The following is a 23,927-nucleotide window of genomic DNA, read 5'->3' on the forward strand; positions in this document are numbered from 1 at the left end:
GCGACGGCTGCCACAAGACTGGTCTGTGTGAATGAGGATTTAAATATTAGTTAACAAAGGGGAGCAGAAATTAAGTTTTATTAAGGTGTTCCTAAAGTTGGGAATCTTGACTTTGACTGGATGGGTGAGAATTTACATAAACAATCTGCATTGAATTCTTTGTGGACTGTCCCCGCGTTACACATTTCTGTAACACTGCAGATTCTTGGGTGCCATTTTGTATGTAGAAACTATGATAGCATTTATTTCAAATTCAAGCAACATCAAAAGGAAATTGTTCCACCAAAAGCACTGTGGCACAAACAGCGTCTTGATGGGATTGCCTGCAAAATAAAAAAGACCCAACACTTTTGTGATGCGTCAGATTAACCCATCAGCTTTACCCATCTGCCTGTCACTCAAAGCAGTACAATAAGCTGTAGCCAGACTGGGTCATTAAAATACCATCAACAAGGCAACGGACCCCCAGGGACCGCCAGAGGCAGCCTAATCTAGACCTCTGTACCAGCCCAATGGGTGGTCTCCCTCGCTCTCTTTCTCCCTTGTAGGGAGGGTGAAATATGTGCAACATGGTAGGAGGTTGATGCCGACAGGGCCATCAGTCACATGCAACCATGCATGTACAAATGCTCCATCACACACATTTTTATGCACATGCAGACCACAATACCGTCATGATATATGAACAACCCAGCAAGCAAATTCATCACAAGAAGAGAAGTTCACACAGTTCTGGTAAATGTACAAGAATACTACTGTCAGTCAGTGACACTTGGAAAAATAGAAGCGAGGGACTCTTTGCAAGGACGATATGCAAATGTTCACTTCAGCCATCTTGTCATTTAAGAAGTGCTTAAATGAATCACTTTGAAAGTGAGAGAGAAGTCTCTTGTTCGCTTAAGCAACAGCAGTTCTCCAAAGCCCATCTGTCTGCCAGTAACGGTGGCATTAGGTGACTAAATAAGTAACTGCTGGTCGGTTGGGCAAAGGGGAAGAGAAGATCCTCTTAAACAGTGTGTGTGTGTATGTTTGTGTACATGTGCACCACAAACTGTGTAGATTATCTGATTTTATTTGCAAGAGGAAACTCACAGGATGGATGAATGGAGTGTGTGTGTGTGCGTGCGTGCGTGCGCGCGCGCCTGTCAGAGGGGCTGATAAGGGGAATTCAGACCCAAGAACATTCATCTAGAATGGAAGATCCCATGCTCACGTTGCATTGCTCTGCTTCAGCAGCAGTCTGTATAATCAAGGAGGAAGGAAATGAGTGTGTGTGCAAACAGGTTCATTTGTGAAGTGGCTTGATGTGTGTGTGTTCTTGTACTTTCTACATATTGAGTACTAGAATACATATTTAACCAACAGAGTGAGGACATTTTTGGAAAGTGAGGACATTTTAGCCGCTCCTCACATCTTCAAAGGGCCATTCGAAGGTCAAAACTTGGTTTTAGGGTCAAGGTTAGAATCAGGTTCAGGTTAGGTTTAGGGTCAAGGTTAGGGTCAGGCAGTCAGTTTAGATGGTTAGAGTGAGGGGCTAAGGACTTCAATTTGAGACATGACATGGAATTATGTCGATGAAAGTTCTCACAAAGATATAAGTACAAGGATATGTGTGTGTGAGAGAGAGAGAGAGAGAGAGAGAGAGAGAGAGAGAGAGAGAGAGAGAGAGAGAGAGAGAGCCCATGCGCAAATAATTTCAAGGACTAAACACCTGTAACTTCACGGTGAATACCCATAACTCAACGACTGATACACCCCCCCCACACACACACACAGAAATGAATGAATCAATGTAAATATGATGGTAAAGAGTTAGCTTTAAAGTATCATCAATCTGTCAATCAGCAACTGAAAATACTGCCTTTACTACCTGAATCATAAGAAAGTACCCATGATATCATTGCCAAGAATGAAAGGTCCAGAGAAGTCATCAGTGTACACTTCCTAACATTATAATACAGGCATTTAACAATACTTTGTTCAAACATGATCTTTTCTCTAACTTTTCCTGGTATGCAACAAAAAAACCACAGCGATTAAAGTCTGATCAAGCCAGCTTCGTTAATGCACTCAACATAATACACCATGAAACTCAAATGAGAAAACATTTTCAGTAAAGGAGAAGCTAAAACATTTGAAGCAATGCAGCATCATGAGCAGTACGCCTGGTTTTAGTTAGCGAGTAAAGAATAAATAAAACCTCTGAACAAATGACTCAGTGGTGTCACTGTGGATACTTTTTTTTTTAAAAAATCACTGAGATGCTGAGTGGCACCAGGCTATTTCATGAACTATGTTTATAGAAATTTGGTGAGTGATTTTTGGTGGGATTATCATGATAGGAATTACACAAAGGAGATTCTGATTGTATGCTTTGAGCCTTGTTCTCAAATATAAATAATATGATAAAGAAAAGAAATATTAAATATGGTGCTACTTCATCACGTTTAGAATCTCCACGTGTCACACACTGATGTCTCGAGAGTGCAACAGAGAAACTTGCATCATTTGAAAGCTGCCCAGAATAAATCTGCCAAAACCTTGACCTGAAACAAATGAAGCAAAGAAGACAAAGAAGAGCAATACTTCGAAATTCACACTCTCACAGACTCTTAATGTACCAGATGGTTGGGTTGTGTGAGGTTGATGAGTGAACGATCTATAAGGCACGATGCATCTGTGTAAACTTGAGACATATCAGAAAACCTTTGCTGGATAAATAAAGCCTTATAAAAAGGAACTGAGCTCCTGTGGCAGGCTACCTTAATCTTTAAAGTCCCATCTCTCCCCATTTCAATGTCTTCCAAAGGCTCTTTTCACTCGCTCTATTTTATCTGGTCATCAGAGCCCAGAACTCAACAGTTGGACATCAAAGTACCGACAGTGCGAAGGGAGGGGTGTCTGTGTCTCCTTGTCTGTTCCATCCCTGTCTGCAATGGCCACTGAGGGATTCCTGAGACCGGCCACAGGGGCCCTTGGCTCTCACTTTACACAGAGAAACCCTATCATTTTGTCCAGTGCTGCCGAGCTACCCACTGATGCCCTGCAAAAGTCTGCTAGATCACATTAGATGCTTCTCATCTGACTCTCAGGGGATGGGAGGGTAGTTCATGGCAGTATGTGTGTGCGTGTGTGTGTTTGTGCAGCCTCTAAAAAAAAAAAAAACAGTGAGTTGAACTGGCTCAAAAACATACTTATTCCATGCATACAAACACTTTTGAAATCAAAGAATTTTTGTTATGCGTGGAGCAAATTTTCTACTCAGTTAAAAAGCTAAATGCAAAAAGAAGCAGCAAGTTACTGACAATATAATGAAAATGACTCAGTGTGAAACGCAAAACATGACAGTGTTAAAGTGATTAAATGTGTTTGCAGGTTTATGGTGCATTAATGAGTGGATTTTTTTGTTCTTATTTTCTCACTTGCGTGTCATTTCAAAAGGCGGAAACTACAGTTTTTGATGGATACCAAGATATAAAATACAAAAAAGGGCCTAAGACGCAAACATTACACGATGCATTGCTGTAGCGCGTTCATTTCAGATGCCACTAGTGGAAAGCATAGTGCTATAGCATATCTAATTTATTTTCAGCAAACCAGCCAGTAGGATTTATTGCACAAAAAGTATAAAAAAAAATATTCAGTAGAATATCACGCATCTAAGAAAATTTAGGTGAGCCCATGGACCGTAATTTGTTGTAGAGGCCAACAGGGAAATAAAGAACTCCTTGCTAGTCAGACACTTGAGATGTAGAAAACTCCAGTGGAAACACTGTTAGGTGCTCATTAAGATAGAAAAGTACATCGGACACAGCATTACGCTGTCTTGGGGGACATTGATGCAGGACAGTGAGTTAGCTTTTAATCCTTTAGTCCTCATCCATTTGAATTCATTCCTCAGATGCCCCTGAAAGGCTCTGAAGCTCTGCGTAACTGAAGACCATCTACTTGTTAGTCATAAACTTGTTGCAGCCAGAGGCCAAACTTGCACTTTTTTCAAATCAATGTACCTTACCACCACCAGCTCACCAGTACATTTGCTCCACTGCTGAAACCTGCTAGCTTTGTGCTAACTACTGCAACAACACTTGTTCTTCCTTTACGTCAATGCACTTCTTCTGTGCCACGTTCTGCTTTGGGCGATAAAATTAATCCGATTTGAGAATTTGCAACCACCTGAACAGTGGGTGATTTCTCATTGCCCAGCTGCCCCTCATTGGATCGTGTAATATGTTGTTAAGTGAAAAGTTGCAACGCTGTGAGTTAGCAGTGTCTGGGAAGCTCGTCTGGAGTCATTATGTATGTCGGATCTGACTTTATCAGCTGTGAGGAAAAATAAACATACAACTCACCACAGAGGTGAGCGCCATCTGGAAGCTGTAGATACGGGCTAGACCGAAGTCGGCCAGTTTAATCTGTCCTCCGCTGGTGACCAGTATGTTCTGGGGCTTCAGGTCACGGTGAACCACTCGGTGTGAGTGCAGGAAGTCCAGCCCCTGAAGCAGCTGGTACATCATATCCTGTGAGATAACAACAAAAAAGTACAAACGAGGAAGAGGGGGCTTTTTAAAAACATGACAAGGTCAAAGATATAATACAGTGGTTGATGTAAGCTTTGGGATGCTGGAGTCATGATATGGTTCAAGGTCATTTTATAAATGGCTTTGATGCGTGTGAGATGATCAATATAGCATGGCGGCACAGGCTAGATAGTTTCAGTTTGTTTCCATTTTCATAATGTAGTTCTGAATAGCTACAATTCAATTGATTAATTTCAATCAATTGATTAATTTCAAGTTCAGGCTAAATTCTGCTTGCAAATTATCGTAGATAAGGTTTCAGGATGCCACACACGTATGTACAAGCAACATTTGAACTGATTCCTCTGTCAAACTGGCAACAAAAGACCTGAATGACACGACCCTATGGAGAAGTAAACCGTAACGGCACAGACACTGCAGTGTGGAAGGAGTTAAGTGAGGAGGGCCTGTGTCTTTTCTTGTCAACTGTGGCAGATGTTTGATAACTGACACACACACACACACACACACACACACACACACACACACACACACACACACACACAAACGATAGAGGCAGAGGGAGCCCCCGCTCTACACAAGCATGGACCTCTGTTTCTCAGCAGCTGTCCTGCTTGAGTTAATTGGCACTCCCTCTCATTTTATGCCCAGAAGCTGACCACAGAAATGGCACTGCATCCATGACACACTAGCTAAAGTAAACTGGTGTGAGGAGGGGTGAAGTATGTCAAACCAGCTTAGCCTTTTTCCTTTCAAACTGAAATACTCTCAAAACAGGTCTTGCACCTGTAAACAAGTAACAAGTCAGTCAGAGGAATTGTGCTGTGGTGGTTTGCCTCTATAAAATTCACAGCAAAGGGCAAAGCTATTAAATGGATGGTTTGATTATTGCATTTTAAGGCCAAATAACGGATTCATATGCAGAAGCTTCTGAGAATTCAAATTTAAGACTAAACAATCATTTAGCATGTTTGAAAACAAACCAAGTTAGATAAGAGACATAAAATTCTGTGATCCTGAGGTTGGCGCTTATTATCCAGGCCCACAGCCCCCCCAACACACACACACACACACACACACTCTCTCTCTCTCTGTCTCTCTCCTGTAAACATACCCCCCCAAAACCCTCTGCCAGGACCTCACAAGTGACATGGACCTGAGCCCGCAGCTCTATTCACTGGCTGACCAGCTGGTGAGTTGAGTCAAAGGGGTCTGCACACTCAAGCAGAAAACATTAGCGAGTGGCGCGGGGCGGCGGGCTGCTGTGCTCGCCACAGAGGAGGAGACGGGGCGCCCCACTGAGTACTGTGGCGATGAGGAGTTATCAGAGTTTTGGTTTGTATACACACAAACTGGATGTGTGCATGTGCATCTACTTGTGTTTCCACTTGTGCACATTCTGTGCAACTTGTGTGCAGCCTGAGCAAGTTGACATGTAGGGGCGTGTGTGTGTGTGTGTGTGTGTGTATGTGCCCTCTGACCAAGGGCAAGCAGGATGCATAAACAGACCTTCCTTTCTGCATCTCCATCCAGCCATGACCTCATGAGGAGGGCAGCAGACAGACAGGGACTTCGGACATCAGGAGGCAGTTGGTTATTTTGTGTGTGTGTGTGTGTGTGTGGGCTGACACAATAGCATCAACCCCCCTCCATCAGTTCCTCTCTGCTTTAAATAGCCATTTCACCGGGTTTCCTTTCAGCAGCATTTGCTTGTAAACACTAATTATCTCAGAAGTGTGACTCTTGCATAAACACACAAACAATCCAACCCCCTCAGTCTGAGCTCCATCGTCTCTGTTTCATAGTTTTCCATTATGACTGAGTCGTGAAAAATATTCAAACTATGTCAGGCAGTGTGAATTTCAGCTCTTTTGTAGGTGAAGAAACTTATACGTTATAATAGCTCATCTAATACTGCCACAAAGTTTCAGAGCAAATGTGGTACAGAGTGCAAGAATGAGGCATCTTGCAGTCACACATTGAACCCAGCAGCGAGAGTTGCTCAAGACACAATCGCCCTCAACTGGCACCGCATCACTCAAAAACTCTAAAACCAACTTGGCTGGGAGGAAAACAAAATCACACAAAAAGGCAACAGATCTGACCCCCAAAAAAGCAGGAGGACCAGGAAAAAAAGTAGTCAGCCTCTGCGAGATGCAGTCACAACACGGCTTTCTGAGTGCGCCTCCTTTTCTAATGCAAATGTACCAGAGGCAGCCATATTGTTTATTGTAGCGGGGCACAATATGGGACATCTGCCGGTTAGCGTTAGTGTAATTCCCTCCCCATGCTTCATTAACCTCCCCCTTTATGGGGCCAGAGAATGGAACTGTGGAAGCTTTGGACGATGGTGGAGGAGAAGGGTGGGTGAAACCCAAGCGCTGGCCCGGCTCAGGAGCTCTGAGGCTGGGGTAGCTTGGCTGCTTGATGTCCTTCCAGCTCATTTGATTCCTGGAGGAGGGCCCCTTTCATCAATGACCATGTGGTGGGTCTTGAGTCTGAGTAAGGCTGGGTGGGTGATGGAGGGTGGGGGGCCTCGACAGACTGTGCCAGGGTGGGGTGTCTGGGTGTATATTGGTGTGAGGAAATGTATGCTAGATCTTTCTGCCTTTTTTCATAAATTCTGAGATTTTGGATGAAATTAAGATAAACCTCAGCTCTGCCAAGTTTGGATTCTAAAGAGCTTCAGTCTTGTTCAAATCAGGAACAACGACAGACGAACAAAAAGGTTTTTTTTCGGGGGGGGGGGGGGTTATGGTATGGGGGTTACTGTGCAGTGTCCACTGTCCTAGAAATAACAGGGGATGGTGCCTGTGTCATTTTGTCACTCCATCATTGCCTTCAGATGTTAGGAGAAAGCAGAGGGAGGGAGGGGTGGGGTCTGAAACCAGCTCAACAGGTGGCTGAACCTCCACTGATCTCATGATGGAACTAAGAATATCCCCTGAATCAGATTTTTTTTTTTAAGTAATAATCTTGTATTTATTATTACATAAAAGTAATCATAAAAAATTACCACACACCCCAAAATGCTAATTACCAGTTACCATAAGCCCAGGAGACAACTTCATACTTATTCATTACTCTGTCTGAAACCTATAAGAGATTCCGCTCAGTCTATTGCTTCACATTTGTGTCGAGTGTCACACTGGTGGAAGGTTGATCCAAGTGCTTCGGGGCTTCAAAGCTTAATTCACTGCCGTGGCAATCAACGCAAAAATCAGTATTCGGTGGTGTCTTGTTTTGTTTTGTTTTTTTCATTAGAAAACATCCAAATAAGGAAGTCAAAATAATATTATTCAAAAAGCAAAGCATCAATTGGTATTTATTCTTGGGCAGAGCTTAAACTTGACAGTTTTGTCGGTAGCAGCTCTCATCTGAATTCACCAGCCATGAACCAAACCTGCCTTGAACACGTGACAGCCCCAGAGCCAGGCTTCCAAGAACATTACACAGGCAAGATGTCGAAAAATTAGAGCGTCTGGACGAACTTCCAAATTTGCAGAGATGACCCCAGCACAAAAGAAATTCAGTGTCAGATCTGCTAAATGAAGCTGGCATGTCACAAATCCTCTATGAGTTTGGTAAATCACCTGAAAACTGTAAGTTCCTGCTCAGCTCTCGTGCTTGATAAAAATTTCTGTGGCTCATGTTGGTTTCGTTTGTATGATCTGCATTCTTTAATACTAATTTGGGTAAAGCTTTTATCATTTGTAATAATCTAAAAATAAAATAATTAAATAATTGAATTTACAATATGCAAAAACACAACAAGAAAAAAAGCAAATATGTACATTTCTTGAAAAAAGATTATGAAAGCAATCCCAAGAAAACATGGCTTTGAGCACTTGGCGATTGTCGGGGTAATTTCAACACCTTTATTTTTAAACGCTTTTCATTAGGCTAACAATACAAACTGAATCTTTTTTTTCCAGATCATTCTACACAATCCAGGTCTCATTTGATATGATACTTGCAGAAATGTTTACATTAGGCCTCATATTGAGGAAACAAGCTAGAAAATGATATGTTACGCAGACATTTGAGTGCTTTCTTTATGGAATTGTGCAGGGGAGATTTTTATTTTGATATGCAGTATGTTATGACGTATTTTGGACTTGGTGGCCTATTCAACCAAGAAGCAGGAGTAGATGCAGAGTCGTGGGCAGATCGTAGCTGTGATTAGATTTGATGTAAATTCTAAATTACTTTTCCTGCTTTCTTTCCCCTCAGTATCAATCGTCACATGTGATGTGTGCTCCACCAGTCTGCAATCAACCAGTGACTGAACCAAAAAAAGGATTTGACTTTGGAGGCAATTTGTAGGACTACAAGTTTAGTTGTGTTTGTTTTTCCGTCAAATCATTTCTGTCAAAAATTAGGGGTGTTCTATACATGGGTGCTCCAGTGTTACCGTGGGAGCACAAAAATGCAGGACAAAAAAAAAAAAAAAAAAAAAATCACACACATATTCCACATTCTGAAGCAGCATAAACTCAAATCCGGATAAAAGCCTCGGGTGTAATATACCTGACTCGTCTCCGCTTGCACAGCATTTCACCAATATTACTGCTTGACACAAAACCTTCATACATAAACCCGGCCCCGAGGAGAAGATCAACCGTTACTCTAGCTTCCACAACTTCTCCGTTTCAAATCTGACACTTAAAACTATGAGGCCCGAAGATGGAGATTTACCTCTCTGGTGTTGCACACTATACATCTACAGACCTAGGGGTGAAACACGATGAAGCGATACTAAAAAAGAAATGTTTGTGGGAAAGATTAAAATAAAGGGCGACCGTTACAGAGGAAAGGAGTTGGTGACACGTCCAGTTCCGACCTTGCGGCAATCTGTAAGCAAAAACTCCGATTTTTTTAAATGTACCAAAGAAAATGATTGGGGCTAATTTTGCAGTGGTTCTATTCATATTGGTGCATTATTTTCAATGTACATTTTTTTGCCATCATATGTAATATTTTTTAAATGTAGAAATTAATCTCTCTCTCACACGCACTCTCTCTTGGTCTCCATCTGTACCAGAGTGAATTCTTGGAGAGAGAGGGAAGTGAAAATAGAGAAGACAGGGAGCCTCTAATTTGGAGCCCATGTACCACATGTGCTGCCATTCAAAATGCCCCACTGACTCTGATGTAGCAGGGAACGGCATCTGTCCCCTGCGTCTCTGGCCCAGAGAACTCGCGCAGTCTTACAGAGACACAGTTGTGGTCATGAAAGCTTCAGAGGATTAACAACTCTCTTCTTTATATTCCATCACATCCATCCATTTTTCTATATTGCTTATTCGTTAAGGCTGGGGGGGGGGGGGGGGGTTTGGAGCCTATCCCAGCTGACATTGGGTGAGAGATGGCGTTCACCCTGGATGGGATGTCAGTCTGTCAGTATCTTGCTGAAGGACACTTCAACATGGCCACCGGGGAAAGTGAGGATCAACCCAACAACTCATCGGTTACTAGACGGCCACTCTACCTCTGAGCCATGCCACCCTCTTCTTCTGTATTTTCAGTAGAAATTGAAAGCAATAATGATGTACTGTCACTTGATCAAATAAATTCCAAACCTGCGCTACCAAAACATGTACCGACTATTGCAGCAGACAGCACTTATCATCCACGGCACCTCTACAGAATTGTACCTTGATGGTTTCAGGTGGTACTCCGGGATCAGGGGCCTTCTCCAGGTAGGTGGTCAGGTCTTGATCCACATGCTCAAAGACCAGTGTGAGTTTGGTTTCACGGTCAGTCCGAGAGACTGTACACACATCAAACAGCCTGGAAGAGGAGAAAAAGGAGGAGATCAATACAGCTGATTTCATGGGGTCAGTTGTGCTCAACATACTTGGCATAGTTTACGACGACTAATGAAACAAGACTGCATATCTCTGTTTTCAACATGGCTGCAGCTCCCAACATTAATGCGTGACTACAGAAAGAAGCCATTTTGACTTCCAATCCTTCATTAATAAGCAGCCGATGAGAAGTAAACCTATATTTGATACATACAGAAGTCACCACAGCAGTTTGTGTTCTAGTTGTAACGCACCATAGATATTGTACAGATATCGCAAGAAGAAAATATCATTATGTGTTAGATGTCTACATTTCCTGGTTTGACTGCAGATATTGCATACAAGTTCTATTATAATCAAAGCAGCTATCTTTTTATTGATTGTAATTTTCATACATGTTGCCCTGAAAAAACAAATCCTTCTTGGATTCAAACCTTTTTGACAATTAAAACCATCAAGCTCCAAAACACCAGTATCTATGGTTGTTGTAAACCAGGCAACAAACTGAAGCCAAGAATCCAGATTATGTCAGCAGACTTGCCAAAGCAGGCTTTGGTGAAAAGCTTAAAAAAAAAAAAAAAAAAAAGTCTATCCAGTGTGTCCTGTCCTCTTCAAAGAGGTGGGAAACACAAGCAGCATTCCTCAACCGGCTCTATGACGACTCCTGATGCTCTCTGGGAAGTTTGGTGCAGGCCATCAGCAGCTGCCAGCATCTTCCATCAAACACATGGCAGTGATGGTTTACTACGGTTACCTTGTTTTGAAAATAAAATCCTGGTATTGTTATGTCCAACTATCATGAAATCAATGATAATAATTGGTACAATGTGTGTGAATTAGACAATGCTACTTGGAAAATGTGTTTAAAATGAAAATTTGATGTGGCTGATATTGTCATCTATTATTTAGACTCAAACGTGCCGTGAATCTTCAATATTTACTCATTTTATTTAGTGTGAGACTTCAGGTTGTCCTCGGAGTGTCAGCTTCGAAAATGTAATTTGTGAATGCAAAGACAAATGGAATTAGAGGAAATATTGACATCCAAGAGTCCATTCATAAAGATCCTACTGTGTCGCATCACTATATAAAACAACTTTCTGAGCATATGCCATTATAACTCACGCTAGCTAATCTACATAAGCAGTTTAAAATCCTAGCTTGGAAAGAAAAGACTAAATCTCTCCGGAAACTCTTTCATTCCTACCCAACGAGGCATCATGTGTCCGTGCCAACACCCTTGTAATCAGTGGACTTGGAAATGCTGGAGTCAGCGCAGTGAATGAGAGGCAATTCGTTCAAGGTATTAGTACCGCGCATGATGTCACAGAAAAGACGACGCCCTCTTCTTGAAGCGTTGGGGTTAAACGCCCCTCACGGCTCGATTGTCGGGCTACAATAGGGGCTCTCAGCAGACACTGAACATATGGAATGAATAATGGGCCTCATTACAAACATCCAGGGGTTGCCTGGAGTCACACAGAAGGCCCACAATGCACCCTTCCTGGCCGGAGCTGCTTGGCTAAGTCATTTGGCTAAACTGGAAGAAAATGAGCTTCTTCCAACAGTTGAAAGAGCTCAATAGTTTGTACTCTTAAAACAAATTGATTGCAGCAAACACTGTGAACTCTTGCTGTCACAGTTTATTCAAACAGAAAATGAAACTGATCTGAGACCATTTTAATCCCTCTGACGTGTTTGTCTTCACGCCAGAACAAAACCCATTGTGATCCCATTAAGACAAAAGCATTCCCATTATCCTGCTTTATTCACTGATGCACAGGGGGAATTACTGTTACAGGCTCTCATGTACACGTCAGGCCTCTGAAATGTCCATGTAGACCCAAAGCCATAATAAGACAAGTACCAAGGTCAGACCTTGGCTAGTGCCAACATATGACACAGTATCTGACTGAGTACTGACCTCTGTGTCAACAATCCATAGCAAAAGAGAAAGAAGTGGCCTCTGTAAGCAGTTGGCTGAGTGCAACATGTGCTTCAAATGGCTGCATGCAGGGAAATTACATTGTTGTCACTGCAGCTGTAGAGGACTTTGACTAGAAGAGAATCAATCCCATACATCTCTGTACTTAGAAAAATCACAAAGACCTTTGATACAGTTTCCAGCTTTGCATGTATGAATATGTTCTCAAAATGAACATGTAATCTGTATACGGTGAACTAAAAAAAACCTCTTGCAATTTGAAGGTCAGCCAGAACAAGATGTGTTGATGGAGGCTTTGGGAAATTGTGACAGCTCATTTGTTGGGCAATAAATGAGAGACATAACAACCATATTCAAATATGAGCTGAGATCATTAAAGGTTACCAAATACAAAAAAAGGTTACATTTTTTTGCCTTCTGATTGTTTGCTTAACACTCAGCAGGGTTTCTGCAAACAAAAAAACAACTGGGCTGATGTTCATGGAACTCAGTGTGTGCGTGTGTATGTTGGGGGGGGGGTAGCTGGATATTTAATTTCTTCATCATTACAAAGTACAGAGCATTTAATCACATTTCTCGGATATTCTACAAGGACCTTCATTAATGTAAAATTCCTAATAGTTTTGCTCCACTATACTCTGAAAGCTGGTGCCAGTTTATCATTGTGGGGGGGGGGGGGGGGTGAAGAGCATCCAGTTTGGCACAATACATGATCATAATCAGTGGGTTTGGAGCTTTAAAGAGGAACACGAAGCTGGAGAAGCTAACAGGAATGGAGAAGGATCTGACAGGTGTATTTCCATAGCCAGCAAGCAGTTAGTTGTGCAACCCATATTTTCATAATGTCAGCAGACATGGATAAAGAAGAATGGTTCCACAGCACAAAAACGGACACGTATGAAACTAAAGGTCATTTGAAGCAGTTAAACAGCTCTATTAAGGCTCATACTGGGCTACCCACCTCTCCCCTCACTCACCTGACGACATTGGGGTGCTCGAAGGCTTCAAGCTGCCTCAATACCGCCACCTCCCGGATGGTGGAAAGCGGCATCCCCTCTTCTTCCGTCTGGACACGAACTCTTTTTAGGGCTACAAAGCGTCCCCCATTCTTCAAATCTCTGGCCTTGTACACTTTCCCATAAGCTCCTTCTCCAATTTCGGCCACAGCCTCGTACTGGGCACCAATGCTTTCTTTGTCCATTTTTGCTGAATTTTTTTTTTTTTGGTTCCTCGTCTCCTGTTGAAAATATTTCGGGGAATCCCGGCGAGGGTGACGAGCCAGAGGACTTTCTCACAAAGCCATATTCACAGCAAAAAGTTGGCACATGCAATGCCTAGATAACAAAGAGACACAGATGGAGGAAGACACCATCTTTGTCAGACTTGGTCAAAGTATGCTCCAGGTAGGCATTAACAGGACTGTCATCATGTTTTATTCCGACTATCAACACAAGAGCCCCCGTTGCCTCCCAACTTCCACTCCTCCTCCTCCTCTTACGCTTAGCAACGCATGTCCTCCTACATTTAATACAAAATAACACTGCAATAATTCAAAAATATATAACTCCACTGTGTCAACATTTTTTTCTGTTTTAGGAAAAAAAGCTAGCTCTGTGCTAAATAAACTGTCTCGCGCTCTCACGTTTTCAGATGAGCGCATGCAAATGTTTGAGGACGTGGGCTGTCTTTACTGCGCCTTAAAGGAAATTTAACATTTAAAGAGAACACGTTTAAAGAAAAGTCTACCCTTGTACGCTGACGTGTTTCGTGTAAGCTAATACGTGCCGTTCATATTTCTGTACCGGTTTTATCAAAGCTTCAGTTTGAGGCAACACAAACTGCCGAGCACGTGGCTGTCTACTGATTGCATTGTCTAAACTTCCTACAGCACCAGTCACTTTAAAACTCTCCAAAACTCGCTTCAACACTCATAAACTGCTATAAATTTATAAAGTAAAACATTGGCGAGGTTTTAAAAGTGTTTTCGCTCGCCTAGACGGCTTCCTCTTTTTTTAACTAATTTATTTGGAAAAAAATCTAAATAAATTATAGAAAGTGGCGTAAATACTTCTTTTAGCATCTAAAATGTTATTGGAGTGTAAAGCAACAATAATAGCTTCTCAATATACCTTATATTGTAACACATTTAGCATAAATAACCCCACTTTTAATGTTTACCTTGTTTTATGTTGTCAATAATATGTCGCAACGTCGGCATGTCCGATAAAATGAGGAGGCAATGGTGTCTCCGACAAAAACTGCTGCATCAAACGCATCCCTGTCCACTGTCCTCCATGCGGGGGCCACACAGGTAGTTGGACGGTGCATGCCCTAACCCCCCATCCCTCAGACTGCTGCACCAGCCCAGGCAGGGACACTCAAATACACGAGGAGGAGGGCTGTGCGAACACTCAGTCTCACACACACTCCTGCAAACTGCATGTGGGTGTGTGTGTGTGTGTGTGTGTGTGTAGAGGGAATGGGGGGGGACATAGGACAAAGGCAAACGCGTGATACAGCCCTCCACAACCACGCTCCGCTTTAGATTTTGGCCTTTCTTTCTTCTTTTTTTCTTCCATATATCCCCGGATAGGCCTATGCAACTGCAGCCCCGCTCGGCTGTGTGAGCTCCGTCTCTCCCTGGCTTTCCCACGCCGGCTGAATGTGGCCTGACCCCCTTCAGAGAGGTTTGACACGGAGCGGGGACATTTCCGCATTCCTCCCCGACTACAAAGGCACACCGCCTCCTTTTTGCTCTCCCTCGGCCTCCTCGGTGCTTTACCATTCATAGTCCTCTCCGCGGGTTTTGTCTCCTGTGTCAAAACCGGGAGAACCGCAGGGATCGGGGAGGGGAGAGAGGAGGTTTATTGGATGGACGGCCACACTATCTATCTCCCCCGGTCCATTGAGGAGCTCCCGCGGTAACAATGCGCCAGCGGGGATGCAGTGTGACGGGCTCACCCTGGATGGTCCTGAAGGGTCAGGTTCAAGGCCCGGGTCTTGATCTGTGGCTGAGGGGGCTTCTCCGCTGGGGTGGTCGTTGCAAGGATCCATGCCCCTCTGCAGGCGTGTGGGCCATGTCAGCGAAGGCAAAGGTATATAGGTCTATAATAAAGGTATGGAAAGTTTTGTAGAACACCAACAACATGCAGGCCTTTGATTAGTTTCCCAGCAATGGATATTCACAGGGCAAAACTACCTCACATACATGCAAATATAATAACAACAACAATAACAATAATAATAGTCAGCCTATTAATACTCTTTTAATTGAAAACTAAATAACCATCTAAAAATAATTGCTTTAAATGCTTTAATTTTTAGGCCTCTTATTATTTTTAATACATTTACTCAGTATTACATTTTTTAATCTAACAATTTCACTTTATAAATATTTGTAATTCATCTTTAATAGACCAATTTCCATCAGTTATTTTAATGCAGCCATTTAAATGAAATGTTTTGATAGAACCACTGAAATGAAATATTTGATTTTAATGGACCCGTTTAAATGGAATACTGTTAAATATTAGTAGATCAGGCGTGGACATTTAAAACTATTTTTTGTGTCTTAAGTTATTAAAACTTTTTTTTTTTAAAGTCTGTGTTTCACCTTTTGGTGTTTCATTCTGGACACGGTTTTAGACATGACGAGACTTGATGTCAGATTATCCCAGTGAATGGCCAATTACAGGCGTGGAACCAAGGTCCATTACCATAACTTCATTGGGAGGCGTGTTTTCAAGATGCAAGGAAGATCGGAAGAGGTTGTTGTGATTTACACGCAAACTCGCTCCTGGTTCTTGTCGAATCTATTGGTTTTCATTGATAAGGTAAAGCTGATAGGTCAACTTAAGCCAACCCCACATTTACACGACAAACACAAAACAAACACAATACAAACAATGTGTCCAATTACTGTAAATGTGGCCACTTGAATTGTTTTCATCATCATTGTTTGTGTGAAATCAACTCTGAGAGCCATTGCCCAGATTGAATACATTAGCATGCATGGTTCTTATTTTGGCTGGAGAACAACACATTAAGATTTGTTGTGTGGGGTACAGAGATGAGAGACACACATACACACGCACGAACACACACACACACACATACACACACCTCCAGCATTCACACAGACACATTCTGAAACTGTCATTGTTTTATATATGATCTCCCACAGCAGTAAGCGATCACTCAATACTTGACACCTAAACTTTTTGTGAAGTTTCCACAGCCAACACTGCATGTTGTGTTTTGAAGGAGCTTTTGTGTGAGTGTGTGTGTGTGTGTGTGTGTGTGGGGGGCGGGGGGGGCACCACCTTAGAACATTCCATTGTGGAACATCCTGTCTTCTTGGATGAAATAAATCTTTGTTAATCTTATACTTTCCTTTACTTTGCTATTTATTACAGTTGCATTTTGAACTATCATCTCTATATTTGCCATTTGCAAACTCTGTAAGATAAGACAGAAAGATTGAACAGATGCAAAGTCAGAGATGGAGTTCGCTGACAACCAGTTTGTCTTCATTTCAAAACGAACATTTATCAAAACCTGACGTGCATGCGACTATTTGAACAAGCAACTTGCTGATGATGAGGAGTCGCTGATTAGCTGTCCATTCACCAGCTAACTTTACTAAGAGGTCCTTCAGCTTTGCTGCTGTTTGCTCCAGCAATGTGACATTGATAGTTCATACAGGTGTGTGTGTGTGTATATCACCTGTCTACAGTACCTGAATGTCACTTGTCCTGTGGTCATTTCCTTCTCATGCAGCAGTTGAAAAACATAATGCAAGTTGCTACAGAGCCGAGCGCCTGTCTTGCATGACGTCCCTAGTGTGTAGGAATGCTGCCTGACAGAGCCACTCCTTTTGATTTCACCATTAAATCTTTCTTTAAAAGGTGGCTTTGCTCTTTTTATTCAATCAATATGTTCATTTCATTCATGGTCACCGGGAAGTCCCTCGTGTGATAATTAACAGCGTGCTTGTCGTTAACAATCAAATGTGATGTGTTTGAGGTGAAACTGCTCAGTAAGGATTACATGAAACCGCGTAAGTGATCAAGTAGCTGGAGAACAGAAAGAAACATTATGATAGAGAAGCGTTCTCGTCAATGGGTTTCTTTTTTCAAAGCTTGTCGGTTTCATTTTATAGAAATATTTCCATGATCCCCGAAAAATTGCCATTTTATACTTTAATTAAGAAAATAAATTACTGTGAATGAGTCTGTAATTGACGATTTTTTCTATTTGTGGTGTGTGGACGGATGCACTGGGTGCCGTTAACTTCAAGCTAAATAAGTGTAGCCGGCGCTTTCTACAGCATGGAGTTACAAAGAAATAATGCAGCGGCGAAAAACATTTTTGTGAGCTCAAAGTGAATGTTAAGGACTGTTTGAAATTCAAAATCACCTGTTGAGTTAAGTGTTGCTTTAACATAGGTGTTGTTTTTTTTTACAAAATTGTTAATATATACACATTTTTATCTTCAGATGTTGCATTTAACTAATTCGCTTTCACGATATTAACATTTTTTATTATATATAAAATTTATTTGGGATTTTAGTGATGTAGAACCAGATCAATCAACCTGGCTAATGAGCATCGATCTTATTAAAAAAGACAACCTGTTCTTGTATGAGTCATTTAGCGCTGCTGCGTCTGAGCTCTTCAAAAAAAGGAATTTCAATGTTTCATTCGGACTCTGAATGCCTTGTATGTATGTGTATGTGTTTGCCTTTATCCCTGTGTGTTTGTGTGTGCGTGTGGCAGCTGCTGATCAGCCGAGCCAAGAGAGAATTACAGGCCTCCCATGGGGGACGAGAGAGGCCAACAAGGGGCAGGTGACTCCCGGTCGCTCCCAGATCTCCTTACACCCACCAACACACAGCAGAGGGTCTACACCCACACACATAGAGAGAGCAGGAGAGATTGATTGTGGGCCTGTCAACCACATCCCAGCTAAATAAGGGGGATGTCCATGCCACAAGGCAAAATGTACAGTGATAATGGCCAGAAGTCTCCAAGCAGACAGCTGTCACACCTGGGGAGGAATCTGATAGATCGTGTGATATTGGATTTCTTTTTAAGTCCCCAAAACCATTGTCAGGATTTACAAGCATCACTTAGTCCTCTGTGTTTCATGTGAGTCAGATCTTAAACACCCATCCGCAGTTTAATATTTAATCTTGAGTGTAAAGACAGACTTGATGCCAGCAGACAATCCAGGTCTGTTCTCTGTGTTGGACTTGATTTCCTCGTTTCCTTTTTCTGGTCAAGGCCAGAGTGTGTGGTGCACGTAAAGCCCCTTCTCTCTTCTTCTTGTCCTCCTCTTCTCCCCGGCACCGGCCCCCAGACACAAGCCTCTTTCTGTTGGGGCATCGTCATGGCAACCAAGCCACTAACTTGAGGAGGCAACATAAAAACCTGCTCTTTTAGGGGGACACAGGAACACCTGCCGCCTCCGCTGATGGGGAGGGCGGCAGGCTGGATGCAGAGCCACATGCGGACACACACTTACATACAAATTCATGTGGTCACAAATGCAGGCACACACACACGCTCTCTCTCTCACACACACACATGAACATTAACAGAAGATCACATTCAAATAGGACTATTAGTTAACATCTGATCCCCATAAGAAGCCAATTTGTCTTCCAGACCAGAATATTCCGAGACCAAAGAGTCCAGGTCTTCTTTCGGTAACACCCTTTTCACACCAGTTTTTACTGTAATATTAAATCAAAATTCTTGAAATCAAGAACTTGCTGAGTGACCAGCTTCCAATTAAGAGCCGTTGTACCTGTGAGGTCATGTCATCAGCTGATCAAAGTGTCGTGGAGGAATAAGTAAAGGAAATCTTTTATATTCACTTTCTTGATATATGATTGATTGGTGATGAACTAGAAACAACAGGACACTGATGGTATGACAATGTCTGAAGCGGAAGAAATATGCTTAAATGTGAAAGACCATTAAAGGAGTGTGCGTAGGTTCTAGAGACATTTAGAAGTCAAGATGCAGATCACGACTCCCTTGGCTCACCTTCCCAGGGAGAGCCTACGGTAGCCTGCAGATCATTTACCTACAATATATGACAATTTATAAAACTGTGCTTTTCAAACATGTTACATCCAAGTGATTAACAAACGCTAGCAAAAAAAATTCAGATAAAGAAAACATATGATTTTATGCATCCCTGCTGGGAAATTGCTTGATTAATCTACATTTGATTAAAACATTGTTTCATAAAAGTAAGTAATTGTCCAGTCTAACATGACTGATGATCCCAGATCGCGCTGAGGTGGAGCGACCGATTCTCTTTCTTGACAGCAGAAACTTCCCTTTACAATCATCTGGGTTGTTTCATTCTGCGTTAATAGATTTGCTCTGTTCTTTTTGCTCTTTATTTTATTCCTGTCTGCTCGATCCATCTGATTAGCCTCAAGTATAACACAAGCTATGTCTGCGTGAAATGACTGAGACTAAACTAATTTAAGTGCCCCTGATTCCAAGCAGATCCTCCAAAGTCAAAATCTCGCTTTGCCCTCTGTAATGGAGGAATCCTCCATCCTGCTTAAACCCAAAGACCGTCTTCCCTCGTTGCTTCGTTCCTCTTCTGCATCCTCTTTGTGTTCCTCTAATGTCTGTGGGTATGTCTGTTAAGGCAGTTGCCATGACAACTAGCCAGCTTCAGCGCGAGCAGTCGTTTCCAGCTGTAAGACCCCGGATTTGTTAGATGAAGGCATTCAGTTACAAATATAGCTAAAAGAAAAACATTGTAATGACAGAGGAACCTCTCAACTGGCTTGTTTAGGCTGGATGCAACTCCATTAAGTTACTACAAGACTTCAACAAGAATGACGAAAGAAATTAGATGCCAAACCGGAGCAACAGTTACAAAGCCAAAAATTTAGTAGAGTTTAGGTATATGAAGAGGATTCATTCTTAGCAAATAGAGACACCGCAGTTCTTATTTTCAGCTGATTTTTCACTGTCCATTTCTGCCAATAATGCATCTTAAATATTACAAAGTATACCTTTAAATTTCCATAGAGGTAAAAGCCAAAGGTGTGCTGTAGAGTCTCATTTCGTGAATTTCAGTCAGTACTTTGTGTCTAGAGAGAGCTTAGGCAGACACCATGTCAGGGCTCTCCACTAACTATTTTATGCGGCTAAAGGACAGTTTCAACATTCCCCTTTGTCAGTTTGTTGATGAACGCCGTGCACCGCGACAAAAACACACGATTTAACTAATTTTGACTGTATGATAAATCCATGTAGTTGTTAGGCTGAGTGAAACCGCCTGAAACAGACAGCAGTTTAAATCTCCCGCGACCCTTTTAAAGGCCCCAATCAACAAGTGTCAGTTTGGGGTCAGCTGGCAAGCTGAGGCTGCCGGCGTCCTCCTGTTGCAGGCGGAATATTCTGGAGAAACTGGCAAGTGAACCTCTGGTGCCTGGCTGCTGTTCATTAAGAGTATTAATGATTAACTGAGAGTGCTATTGTCCCCTCGGGCCCAGCTGTCCCTCCTCTGTCGTTGATCCACTCCGATGCCTCTGGGCCACTAAACTGGCTCCATTCATGTGCTTAAGTGACAGCTGCTCCTCACATTCCGCTGAAAATTAACTGCAGACGCTGGAAAAGCAAACTGGGAGCATATATATCATATAAGCCTAATTTCTTTGGTTCTGAAGGGGATAGATTGGTGATTGAGGACAGGAAAAGGAGGATTATTTCCAGCTTTTTTGTTAGAAATTGAAGCGTCATGAGGTACAGATAATATTTGTTGTACTGATGCTTATTGTGCAAAGTATTTGCTGCAAATGGGTTTTTGCAAGTTCAATGAAGAAATTACTGCCACCACAAATTATATGATGTAATATTTGATGAGTTTAAAGAGGAAGATTAAAAAGAAGAATCTATTCATTATTGAATTCGGGACGATCAAAAAGTCAGTTATCAGAATCAAGAGCGGCGTATTGTTTTATTGTACGCCATTGCGATCAAGAAATTATCGTTGGCTTATTTAACAGAGAGAACTTTGACTTGCCTGTGGTCGGTACTTCTGATGTCAAATCAAATCAAAGCACCTTTATCTGTATAGCACCCAATCACAGCAAATGATCTCATAATGCTTTACAAGTATAGTCTAGAACCGGACTCTTTAAATTAATCGAGACCCAACAACTGCTCATGAGCAAACACATCTGCAACAAGATGTGATTTTTTTTTTTTTTAATTTCTTTCAAGCTCTGTTGCTCATACAGGAGGTGGATCTGCGAAAACTATATTAGTAGACTGGACTATTCACAGCTGATAATAATTTACTCAACAAGATAATTGTCCTGATGCAAGAAACAGGAATGCAGAGAGAATGCAACACATGCAAGTTATGTGTGATGCAACACATGCACGTGCTCTCAGCCACCTGTTGTAAACTGAAAACCTTTTGAAGTGTGATGTTTAGTCATTATACATTGGAATGAAAATGAACTCATTTGGATTCCAAACCTGTATCATTCCACAAGTGTGCAGTAAATTTTAATAACCCTCCTGAACCAAGGCTGCAGATGTTCTACAAAACGTGAAATAACTTTCAGACCAGAAAGCAGCTCACTGTGAATGGTAGTGTGTTTAACATTTGATTCTGGCTGACAGAATAAGCACAAGATGCGCAAAAAATATCAAATTATGCTGTGGAACATGCCAACTTTTTTGGGGGGAAATATGACGTTAGATACTTTCCTCTCCTCTCTGCATGCATTACTGAACACAAGATCTCTGGTCTAACTGCTAGTTAGCCAAACCAGGAAGGTAGTTCTGGGTGTATATCTGACTCTAAAATAACAGCATCTTGTCATTTCTGACAGTTTCCCTCCCCACAAATGTAAAACACAACCCGAATTCTATCAATTCAGACAAAGACTGTTTTGGAGAAAAATTTACTTCATGAATTTTGGGGATGACTTCCCTAGCAGCCACGCTGCTTGATTCCATTGCAGCTAAACTTGTTGGTGTCTGGAGCTCCATAATCCTCACAGAGAAGAGAGAATGGTATCCATCTGCTTGTCTGGCTCTAAAAATGATGTACCATGAGCACATTTCCAAAAAGGTTTGAATGTTCCTTTTCGAGGCAACACATCAATATTGGTGTACCTTTCCAGGGAAATAAGACTTCAGTTGGAAACTGCCAGTTTCATCTGTGGCTCCAACACTGTCAGTGGTTCTTGTTTCACCTGGTAAAAAGACAACATCTTGTCTGTAATCAGTCCCGGGTACTGTATGTAATGTGGCTGCAGTGGGAGCTGAGCTGTGTCTCTGAAAGGCAAATGCTCTTATTACCCCGTGTCCTTATATTTATGAAAACACTCCTTGGAGACAGGTAGGATCTAATTACTGGTAATGTCTCGTTTCTGTCTTTGTTTATGGATTTCGCACAAGTCAACACATGTTGTGCGTTACAGTTGTGCGGAGATGAATTAGCATAAACATCCTATTATAGCCCTGAAGTTAATATAAAAGCAAACTAATAACTCAGTGGTTATTTCTCCATCACTATAGAGCAGTGTTGCTAAGCAGTTCTGCTCCATAGTCTCAGTCATTATGGATGATGGTCTGCTTGTACTGTTCCTCTTTGCTCGCTCTTTGCTGTATTTGTCAACATTGACATGAATTCAGAGGCTTTTCCTCTTGCCACATTACACAATTTTGAGTTTCAGGCAGTAGCCGGCCTTCCTTGGTTATTATCAGACTTCTTGGTGATTATCAGCTGATACAAATCATTCGTTTAGATGTGACCTTTTTGTATATTTTATTTTGTGAAGAACAGTACTTAGATTATGCTGTATTAATTGCAAATAAAACATGATGTGTTCTTGCAAAACTGCTCCTACAAAGAGACACAGTTGTCATAAATAGACCCAACTCCAGCAGCAAGGTAACAAAAATAATGACATTTTCCTCATATGACTTGAGACAAATGATGTTATCATAAATATCCAATCAATATCCAGTCAAACCAATGACAGTCTACAAAAGCATAGCTTCATGATAAAATGTGTCATATTACACGCTGTACTTTAGCAGGACTGTTTGTATGTAATACATTCTAGTTTTCTTTAAGCAAGCTTCCCTTCTTCTGTTTTAGTTTGTCACTTTTTGGAAATATGCTCATTTGTTATCTTGCTGAGGTGATAAGTTACCATTTTTAACGATTTATTATGTGTGTGTGTGTGTGTGTGTGTGTGTGTGTGTGTGTGTGTGTGTGTGTGTGTGTGCCAATATGAAACTTCATCAGAAGCAGGTTAGTTTAGCTTAGCATAAAGACAGGCTGTTCAAATGTGGAAAATTGTGGTTTTATGGGAGCTTATTAGTGCATTTATGAGCAAATTGGAAGTGAAATGAAAGTTCCAACCTCCAAGGTGGAAGAACCCACTAAATGTCTGTCAAACTTAGAATGTTACAGTGGGAAAGTGGGATGTTAACTGAGCTCAGAGATGTAGATCTCAGCTCACTTGACAAGGCAGCGTTTATAATGATAGATGAGAGATACACTTGCGAATCATTGTTTATTTAGGTCATATTTGTTAGCGCAGGTGATTATGACCACTAATGACAGTC

The 23,927-nt window shown here is 41.8% G+C and overlaps 1 protein-coding gene across 2 annotated transcripts in view; it reads right to left on the reverse strand.

Moving 5' to 3' along the window:
* cdk6 (cyclin dependent kinase 6) overlaps positions 1 to 14,956 on the reverse strand; it is a 34,021-nt gene extending 19,065 nt beyond the window's left edge. Inside the window, exons 1-4 of one of the 2 annotated variants that reach the window (XM_086193184.1) lie at positions 14,475 to 14,956; positions 13,274 to 13,630; positions 10,199 to 10,334; positions 4,353 to 4,520 (exon numbers count right to left, since the gene is read on the reverse strand). In XM_086193184.1, the coding sequence (XP_086049310.1) occupies positions 4,353 to 4,520; positions 10,199 to 10,334; positions 13,274 to 13,497 (528 nt within the window). In that variant the 5' untranslated portion in view covers positions 13,498 to 13,630; positions 14,475 to 14,956. Of the gene's footprint in view, positions 1 to 4,352; positions 4,521 to 10,198; positions 10,335 to 13,273; positions 14,235 to 14,474 lie in introns of those variants that run through there. The other variant, XM_086193185.1, reaches the window with a different exon arrangement.
* Positions 14,957 to 23,927: the final 8,971 nt, after the last annotated feature.

This window comes from Aulostomus chinensis, chromosome 22 (genome assembly GCF_037954235.1).
Source record: "Aulostomus chinensis isolate RoL2024-O1b breed Wild chromosome 22, RoL_Achi_v1.0, whole genome shotgun sequence".
In the NCBI taxonomy this organism is placed as follows: Eukaryota; Metazoa; Chordata; class Actinopteri; order Syngnathiformes; family Aulostomidae; genus Aulostomus; species Aulostomus chinensis.